The 10,465-nt window shown below is 42.8% G+C and overlaps 1 protein-coding gene across 1 annotated transcript; it reads right to left on the reverse strand.

The window, feature by feature from the left end:
* Positions 433–7,777, reverse strand: LOC110433910 (mitogen-activated protein kinase 10). The gene is made up of 10 exons (XM_021456981.1): positions 7,281–7,777; positions 5,860–6,268; positions 3,604–3,731; positions 3,431–3,490; positions 3,011–3,160; positions 2,748–2,903; positions 2,446–2,657; positions 2,247–2,345; positions 1,409–1,575; positions 433–1,336 (listed from the first exon to the last, which is right to left on the reverse strand). Exons 1-10 carry the CDS (start codon positions 7,302–7,304, stop codon positions 900–902), a joined length of 1,842 nt encoding a protein of 613 aa, XP_021312656.1. The 5' UTR covers positions 7,305–7,777; the 3' UTR covers positions 433–899.

Raw genomic sequence — 10,465 nt, forward strand, 5'->3', positions numbered from 1 at the left:
ATGCTTCTGTTTATAATAACGTGAATCCCAGTCAAAACTCGTGGAGCTAGGATATTTTTTGCCGGGATTTGATGAATGTTCGTGGGTTAATTTCTCCGTTTAGTAACCAGAGCCTAGTGATCTGATTTTATCATGTTTCATGAGAATTAGAAATTCCTTTACAACTCCTGAAGCAATCGTTGTTGTCACTATGACCTTACGTTGCTTGAAAGCGATGCCAAGACGGAACTGGTCGTTGCAGATGACGCTTTCTGTTTCCGTGTCCAATTGACTATATGTAGTATTTTGATAACCTGGGATAGACAGCTCAACGGAAACAAGCGAATGCTCTAGTTTTACCTACAGATTATTACGACACTGCACCTAATATAGTTCAAGATTAGTGAGCAACATGTTCTTGGAGCTAGTTCAAGATCGATCTGCAAACATTCATACCAAGCAAATTTTTGCTATATCTTGCATCTTTCTTAAGTAATTCTGGTGTAGCACGTTGATTGATATATGAGAAACATCTCTATACAATATTTAAAACGTTAATGTTCCTTCCTTTCCCTTCTGCCTCCTCGCTCTAGAAAAGAAATTGGCGCCTAAATTTGCCCAGATTACAAGCCGCTGGAGTACCCTTCAGTGTGCAACCAAGGGCACACTTCTCAAGCACAGGCAGATACTAGCTGGTGCCCTAAATAGAACAAACATGTTGACACGCTTCACGCCGCCGATGGTGGTTCCTGTTTTCCTGACCACGCAGGAAAACCCTGTATTGCTCTGCACTCTAAACTTGGCAGCATCCAGCCAAAGGTTTGATTGGCCGCTTCATTATCGATGTTTAGCCACCTGAAGGCAGCATAGCTCCAACAAAGGCACGTAGGATTCACCATAACTCGGCCATGATCCGGTCACTAATACATGCTTGACATGCCAAATGGAACAACACCGACTTTTCTGTGAGTAGTTGCTGCCACTCCTGCTGCAGTAGCAGCAATGCCGTTGAGTGATCTCGTGTACAAGTTTGTCTCGGCTGTTAGCCTATCAGAAGAGTCACCTTTTTGCCCTGCCGATAGATGATGAAAAGGGGGTGCTCTCATGTCCAGAGCAACATCAGATGCAGCTGTACGGTTTGCACAGGCATAGGCCTGCTGATGCAGCGTGTACCTTTCAGCCTGTGATGGCTCGGAGCAAGCTGGTTTGCCATGTGTCTGATAATAACCAAATGTTTGTGGGATTTGTTGTTGGGGAGGATATCCTGAGTTCATTGCCAACCTTCGTGTGTCATAGGGGTCTTTGGTGTCTCCATTTTGGTAAGGCATTACTGGACCAACAACCCTTCCTGGTCTCGCTGCAAAAAGATAAACAGTATATAGTTAGACCAATATCAGCCAAAGGTTTACATGACACAAACCAAAGGTACCTGTTGGCACTCTTTGTGGAGCCTGTGACGTTCTCGGGAGATTGCCAGAATATTTTTCTGTCTCCCGAGGATTTCTGTAGGACTCATCAGATGAAGGCCTTTCCCTAGATGGGCCGATACGGGGTTGTTCCTTGACTGGAATTGGAGCTGAGTGAACAATAGTAGACCTGCAAAAGGCAGGTTAACCATTTAACATAAAAGAAAATAAGAAAGTGCACAATTAGGAAGGAAACAAGAAATTCAAGCATAGTTAGTCTGAATGCTTACTGATCAACCACGACTTCAGTGTAAGAATAATAGCACATTACACCATTCTGCTGATAGTGTTAAATTCAAGGGGAAATGTTATGTTTGCTATTTCTCTCGGTTCCTGATATCCCAATACGGGGTGCATATAACTACTGATATTAAACATTAAAAATTCACCTTGGTCTAATTTTTAGAATAAACTGTAGCTGTCACTCCTCTTTCAGTACTGTTCTTAACATTTGGTATAGCGGGATGAAGTGAGAAACAAATCATGTTCATTTTGTCATCCTAACTTCAGCACCTGAATATAAATGTGTTTTCATTTGTAGCTGGTTCACCTTTGCTGCCAGGGCTATATACTGAAACAACCTTGTCATTATGTGACAGGTGTGGCAGATGTATGTATTTCAAAGTGCAGCCTTTCTTTATATAGAATTAGGAAAACATTTATTCACCAGTTATAATATAGGCCAAAGTAAAGAACCCTAATAACTCAATCATGAGTTATGCTTCAGTGTTTTTCCACTATGACCATGCAAGCATGCAAAATACAACAAAACAAGTACAGAGTATACAGTTTAACAATTACCTAGGAAGAGAAGTATGTTTTCTTTCCATTGGAATAACAGGTCCGTTTCCACTATTTTCTTCAAGATGAGCAAATTGCTTCCTAAATTGGTCGACAGCACTGCATAAACAAGCCCATAAGTTTTAGGAGCAGAATTAATATAAAACATACATGAATGTGCAAAAGCACCATGTATGTTCAAATGTACAAGTGCTACAACCTTGGGTACAGAAAGGTTGTCCTCTCGGTGCCATTGATATAGTCTTTGAGCAGTTGTGGATGATATTCCAATATCTCACGGAATATCAGCTCCCTAATGTCTTCTTTTGTCACTCTTCTCCGTTCGAACTCAAACTCGATCTTTGTGATTGGTTGACAGGATGGCTCTCTCTCAACCTTGGCTAGCCCTTTAAAGTATGGATGAGCCAATGCCTAAAAAACATCAAAATTAGTCACAATTTGCCCACAGAAGGCCAAAGATGAACATAAGTATGCATCTGGACTCTGGAGCAACGTAATTACCTGTTCTGCAGTTGGACGGTCTTTCGGATCAAATGCTAAAAGCCTTTGCAAGAGATCCAAGGCTAAAGGATCTGCATTGGGAAACTTCTGTGAGAACGAAATTGTCTCTTTCTTTCTCATGCTACTTAGATACCTCCTTGCTTTCTCATTCCGGACCTGGGAATAAAAGAAACAATTAATACCAGATAACCAGATTTCATAGCCATCAAAAAGATGCTCATCAGAGAAGCTGCACAATGTTGCTAATTTAATCTGTACCCTACCCGAGAAATCGTATCCATTGATGGCGTGCCTAGAAGGTCAGTCATCAAATCTAACTGATGGACAACATTTTTACCAGGAAACAAAGGTTTCCCTGTTAGCACCTCAGCAAAGATGCATCCAATGCTCCAAATGTCAATGGCCGGTGTATACTGCAATGTGAATAATAACTCATTTGCATTAACAAAATCAGAGTAGGCAACAATTGGCATGATCATTTACTTTCATCGCTATCAGTATATGATGTTAGAAGTTAAACATTATGACACCTGAAATGCCTTTTGATACTCGTAATACCACTACAGCAATTTGTATCATCAAAAGGTCAATGAATCCAAAACAGATTTGACCTATATTGGTTTTAGCTTAATGTTTCAATCAAAGTTTAACCAAGGGACATTGTGATGCACCACACATCCTACCTTTGAAAAGAAGGATCCACAGAGCTCTGGAGCTCTGTACCATCTTGTTGCAACATAATCCTGCAGCCAAATGAACACAGAAACATCATTATTCATTAAGACCAGCTCACGTTCAGTAGACAGAAACAAAGATAAATGAAACTAATAGAAGAAAAATATTTCAAAGAACATACTGTCCAGAAGATTGTTGTTGGGGTATCATTGAATGCAACTCGTGCTAGTCCAAAATCACAAATTTTCAGTTTGCAGTTAGAATTTGCTAATATATTCTTTGGCTTCAGGTCCCGGTGATAAACGTTAGCTGCAGTTAACACAGATATACTATCAGCAATGAACATAGCAGGCAAACTAGCATCTGCATAGATTATTTATACAGGTTTATTTTGTTCAAAAAACAAGTACGGTCCGTTCCGAATTATAAGATGTTTTAGCTTTCCTAGATACATTACTTCTATTATGTATCTAGACATAGTGTTTATGTGCATAGCAAAAGCTACATATCTAGAAAAGCCAAAACAGTTTATAATTGGGATGGAGGGGGTATTGTTAAGATGCCTTGACACAACAGAATACAGCAATGAACATATGCAAACAAAACGAGCATGTGAAATTATTTAGCAAATTGATCTCTATAGTAATACCGAGTTTGAAAGGTGTCACAAAGCGCCACATGAACCTATTTATCACTATTAACCTGATCCAGATCCAGACCTAAAGGACAATAGGACATAAATGAACCTATGGATACGCTATTCGATAAAAATATCTAGGAACTGAACCTAGTTCAATTAGGGCATCCCCAATGGGTGTCGAAGTCACTAGCAGAGATTCTCACTGACGTGGAGGTGAGAGAAAACAGAAAAACCTCGCTAGTGACTCCTTCGTTGCTGGTCGCTCAAAAAATGAGGGGAGAGAAGATCAGCTGGGAAGAAAACGAACCAGATTCCAACCACACCCTCCCTCCTGGCTCCCACAGAGCTAATCCCAGTGGTAGATCTAAACATCGGCGCATGCTTGCGGGATGATCAGCAGCCGGCAATGCGTGCACGTGGGTGCCACAAACTGGGTAGCTCATGCTCGCGGGAGCTCTGCCGCCACCTTGCTCTAGATGTGGATCCAAATCTGTGAGAAGTGGCTAGGAGGATGGAGCAAGCGGGGAGGCCATCGGCACACAGCGGCCACGCGGGAGTATACATGGCTGGCAAGTGACAGCGCAGGAAGAGAGAAGGCCGGCGACACAGAGCTGATATGTTCGGTGGTGCCTGGGTATATGGATGGATGATAAGCAGTTGGATAGAAGGGAGAAAACTAAAAAACCCTTGCATGTGGGGTCCATGTGGTGACGTGCAGGGGGGTAGGACAACCCCCAAGCATTGCATTGCATTAAACCCTTGCCCCACACATACACAGCGGCACTATAGCCCATGTGACAACGATCACAACCCGGGCCGGACCTTACCTGCGCTTTGGCGTGGGACAGACAAGGAGATCTTTTTAACCCCAGCCTGAAAATTCACTCCCATGAGGAGTCAAACCCAGGACCTGAGTGCTACTCAATCCATCTAACCAACTCAACTAGAGGCCCTTTCACAGCTTATAAATAGTTAACAACCAGCGATTTCCATTGAGGACGCCTTAAGAGGTGCGGCCATGCGGGTGTACATAAATGCACCTATGGATACGCTACTAGATAAAAATATCTAGAAGCTAAACATGATGTCTAGGAACTGAGCCTACCTCAGTTAGTGAGAGTCCTCTTCAACTAAATTTGGGTACATGTTTCTTATTGTTGCAATGCTACCCAGTTCCTCCTAGGTTGGTCAATCTTTCAATTGATTTATAAGGTATCTAAGAACATCTCGAGCCTATTATAGATTAACTGAGACGAAACCAGCCAAGGTGGCAAATATACCATGTAACATTAATTATTTAGGCTACGATTTTCTTCAGTTCCTGACTTCACAAACTTCGCATACCAGAAATACAAGATTTCACAATGTAGTGACTAGTGAGGGTTCCATCCTAGTTATGTAATTGAACAAAATAATGAGGAAATAAAAAATATTTTTAGTAAACATGATTGCTTGTTCCTCCACCATATGAAATGAAAAATTGGTTAAAAGAATAGTAGAATTTGAACTATTTTGGGTACATTTGAAGAGCTTGTTGAATCAAGCATATCACTATTTGCAACCAACATTTTAGCTATCAAATATACTGTAAAATATGAAATGGGAAATGAAAGGATAATTGAACCAACCATAAATGGAATGGTGCACAGCAAAGATATTTAAATATAAGGCACTGACTCAATTCATTTTCACTGCAAAGCACTAAGCACATGATGTCATTAATCATATGACATGTACAATCTATATCTTCCAGGAAAACAATGCATATAGCATATCTAATAGCAACATTCCCCTTACCTGTATGGATGTATTTCAGAGCACGGAGCAGTTGGTAGAGAAAGAACTGATAGTGTTCCTTTGTCAAGTCATCATTAGCCTTGATAACTTGGTGAAGATCAGACTCCATAAGTTCAAAAACAACATAAATATCTTTGAAGTCCCGTCTTGATGGAGGCAACATAATATGTTTGATCTCAACAATATCTGGATGTCTTAGGAGTCTCAGAAGCTTGATCTCACGGAGAATCCGAGCAGCATCGGATATGTGCTCAAAGATGTCATGTATCTTCTTGATCGCTACTTTCTCTCCAGTGTGGACATCTATAGCGGAGCACACCACCCCGTAGCTTCCTTTACCAATGACTTCCTGAATCTTGTATCGACTTGCATCCCCATACTCTGTGAAAAACTCTGCCTCCACCGAACTCTGCAAAGTTTTTGCAAAATTAAATTACTAAAGTATGTATATAGTACACCGTTTAAGCTCCCCACAGCAAAGAGTCTTCACAGATCAATGGACCATCCGTCAATCATATGGAAATAATCGATGTGAAACGGTAAATGCAGCATAACTCAAAAAGTGGGAACACAATTGGCTATTTGCAGAAAACATTGCAGGTATCCAGATACATTTAATGGCCAAAATTCAGAGGGGCCGACAATCATTGGGAAAGTAGAAGTAGCATCACCAAATGAATGCAAAGTTCAACTGTTTTGCTAACCAAGACTGCCTTTACAAGCAAGATCTTTCTCGTTCAAAACTGAAATCTTCGAACGCAAATCTTGTAAAGTCAAATGTCCATGCATGCATAGATCGGGGCAAAGCCCAAAAGAAAAGCAACAGCTTTGCCCACCGACACGGCTAAACAGCGGTCCTTGTGTTTTGATAGATGGCGTCTCGAGACCACAGGATGCGGCCAACATTTGCATGTAAATCACAAGCTGCTGCTGCAAGAACGCACCAAATTTCACCTTTTTAACCAAAAATAGATGAAAGATTTCAGAACTCAACAAGGTGCGGTGGGGATGCAGAAAGCGCATAAAACAAAACAGCAAACAATGATTCTGTGTCTACAACCAGTGGAGCCAGTGGAGAGGAGGAGGAGGGCATAATCATATCAAAGACGCAAAGATTCAAAGTCTGCAGGCAAAAAAAGACTGGCGACCAACAAAACGATGTCGAAAATTGACCTTTCTAAAAAAACAGCAACGAAAATTCAAACTTTGGAGTTTGGCACGGCGTGAAAACGAGGGAGTAAGCACCGAAAGATCCTCAGCACCGCCAGAAGAAGGCTGAACAGATTGGTCGGCGGGCGGAGACCAAAAATGAACGAAACAAAACGGTCGCAGGCAGGGGCAGCTGAATCCCGGCGAGACAGACTCAGACGCGCCGCAAATTGGCAGCGAAGTGATGGCGAAACGTACAGATCCGAGCCCACCTTCTTGCGGTGATCGTGCTGCATCTCGCCGGCCCCCGGATCTCGCACGGAACCTCCTCAGAAAACGCCGTAGCAGCCGGCAAGGAAGGACAGCGAGCTCGGTTGGCTGGCTGGCTGGCCACCTCCGAGTGGAATCAATCCCAAAGCGATGCGACGGTCAGGCACACGGCATTGGCTCGCGTCTAGGGCGAACGAAGGCAGACACGCCGCTGGGCGCCCCCGCGCGTCGGGCGGGCGGATCGGCCAGAGCGAGAAGACGGCGGACAAGGAAGGCGGGCCCCCCCCGGGGAGACCCTAACCCTGGCTGGCGACGCCGGCGCGCAGGGCAGGGCTAGGGCTCCCTCCCTCTCTCTCTCCTCCTCCTCCTCCTCCTCCTCGTCGTCGTGGTCCGCACGAGCGCTCCGGGGAGGGGGGGGAATAGAGAGAGAGGAGGACCGAGGACGGGTGGTGGTGCGTGTGGGCTCTCACCTCTCAAGCTCGTTTCGCTGTGTTTTGTTGCCATGAATCTAGGGGAGGGGAGGGTCTCGCTTTGGACGGGATTGCCCCCGGTTGGCCGCCCGTCGTGGGTCAGCTGGGTCGCGTGCGCCGTGCGGTGGGTCGCCGGGTTTGGCAGCCCTCCGATCCGCATCGGAGGCATCACAGCGCGCGTCTGACCTGACCTGGCCCCATTTATGGGCAGCATCAAAGGAGAGACGAAGGCTAGGCGGGTTAATGGTGAGCGGTCAGTAATGGGAGGGATGCGCTCAGTCTTATCCGCCTATATTTAAGGCAGGTCGATCCTTTATTTTACGAAACTGGATCAATTTTTCTCTTAGCATTTATTATTTGTCTTGCTCTCTCTATCCATAAAAAATATAATTAGGTCAGTCTCAGTGGAGATTTCACCAGGATGTCATGCACATTTATTAGAGCGTCATGTCAGCAAAACTGCACTTTTTGCATGAAACGAAGAGGAGAGAGAAGGAAGTACGCTGGCGTTGTTTCCCACGCGGTGAAACAGAATGAAATCCCCACCGAGGACTAAATCGTTTCACCATCTTGCATGTGATCCAATCATTTTGCAGTAATTAAATGATTTGCCCAGCCTTGGAAACATCAAGGAGAAACTCATGCATTGTGGAGGTTGTTTCATTTTTCGTTTCATTGATGTTCCGTCAGCAGATTTATTTTGGAAACAGTGCATTGAAACGGGCCATTGAGACTGACCTTATAGAAATCATGTCGGTCAATAACCAAATTTATAACAAATAGTATTGATATTTATGTCTTAAAATTTATGATGAAAATATATTCTATAATAATCTAATGATACTTATTTTGTAAAAAAAATGTTAGTCGTCAAAGTTTAAATTGGTTGACTCCTCGATAAGTGATAATTGCATTCTTTTTGTGAATGAGCTTTGTCCCCTATGTGTGTCGTTCTAGGAGTATTAGAGGTTGTCTAGATTCACACAACCTTGAATGCATTTGTACACATCAAGTTTAGTTAATTTTTGCTACACTTAGTACACAACCAAAACGAAAGAGGGACCGGGGCTGGTGAATGTTGTGTTTCAAAGTCTGTTTGGTTGAAGTCTGAGTGGAAAAATTGCAATGAGTTGTGACATGTAAGCAAACTAATAGTCGCTCGATTGAAACAGCTATGGAATTGTAGGTTTGGTAAATAATGAGAGATTGTATATATAAATTGGATCATAAAACATTGTGTTGTTCATTGATTCATACGTAAATGGCCATTTTAGAAAGGAAACTTCATTTTTCTAAGTTTTGCATCAGTATTAAGACATGGTCCACGTAGACACAAGATAGCATCTTACACTAAGGATTTAACTGATAGGGTTGTTGAATAGGGTTTCCTAAGTTTTGCATCAGCATTAAGACATGGTCCACATAGACACAAAGATAGCATCTTGCACTAAGGATTTAACCGATAGGGTTGCTGAACAGACGGTGCCAGTCATTGTCGAGACAAGCACAACCTCCCCTAGGATGAGCGCCACACCTCTATCCTCGGACGAGCATTGCTCCTAGGACAAAGCGTGTGGTTGTTATTGTTTGCGTTAGGGAGGAAAGGAAGTGGGGCACCTAGGAGCACCGCCAAAGTAGGGTGCCTAGCTATGGTATGGAAGCAAGCGCCTCTACACCGCTTGTACTCCCAGGGAGATGACCGTCACGATGAGCCACAGGAAAAAGGCTTGCCAAATAGGTTGGCCACTTAAGACTCTAGGGTGACCTAGAGATACAGCATTGCCAGCCTTATACCTAACGTATGTGTGTGCGCTATTGAGTGGAACGAGGGAGAGCCTCTATAACGAAGTTGAAGGGGGAAACATTAGAGGGGCCTGAGGGGGCACCTAACCAATGGCAGGCTAGTAATTTTGTGAAAGTTGATGATTCCACGATCGAAGGAAGGAGGGGAGAAGGCGCTACAAGATTCGTAGTACTAGATAGAAAATAGCTTTTCCCTAGAAGCAGGTACAGGAAACCCATTTTTTTGATTGGTTTTCACTTTTTAGTAGCAAAAGTACTAAACAAAAATCCAACCAAACACGCCATCAATTTTTGTGCATTTGTGGAGCTGATGAATGTCTTGTGTTCAACCGTGAGAGATTTTCTAGACACAATAATAACAGCGTAATAATAATAAGCTAATTAACACCCATATAAATACACTACTGTAAATGATTAAACAAGACAAGCCACTACCACAACAACAAGAAAAACCACAAAGCCTCACACTCATGGCCATGGGAGTGTTAGTCTAAATGTTAAAACAAATTAAATAGTTATCCACCGTTTAACTATTTATTCGGGCTAAATGACTATTTAAATGGACTAAACGGTGATTAAATAGAGTAAATAATTGATTAAACGGACACGATAAACCATTGTGTAGCGTTTACTCAATTTGTACACAGGCTCAATGGCTATGTACACGAACAACATGTTCGACTGGCTTTTCAGCAACACTGTGGCTGCTTTTGTCCATCTGTGGCGAAATGTGACCCTAGTGGCATGCACAAAGGAGAGGCTCACATTTGTGATGCCTTCAACTAATACAGATTTAAGGTCCAGCCATCTAGAACATTTGCTTGGATTTATTGTCATCAAACAGTATTACTATATTTTTTTTCCTTTAGTAACGAATGCTGTAGACCTTGGAGGCTTGAAATATGTCAAAAACA

The sequence above is a fragment of the Sorghum bicolor genome, chromosome 3 (genome assembly GCF_000003195.3).
Source record: "Sorghum bicolor cultivar BTx623 chromosome 3, Sorghum_bicolor_NCBIv3, whole genome shotgun sequence".
Lineage (NCBI taxonomy): Eukaryota > Viridiplantae > Streptophyta > Magnoliopsida > Poales > Poaceae > Sorghum > Sorghum bicolor.

What these genes read in the sequence shown, in the direction of transcription:
- LOC110433910 (XM_021456981.1), bottom strand. Translation starts at nt 7,304, where the DNA reads ATGCAGCACGATCACCGCAAGAAG. An exon ending in ACAACCTTTCTGTACCCAAG is followed by an intron (nt 2,346 to 2,445) that starts GTTGTAGCACTT and finishes TTGTTTATGCAG; the next exon opens with TGCTGTCGACCAATTTAGGA. An exon ending in AAACATACTTCTCTTCCTAG is followed by an intron (nt 1,576 to 2,246) that starts GTAATTGTTAAA and finishes TGCCTTTTGCAG; the next exon opens with GTCTACTATTGTTCACTCAG.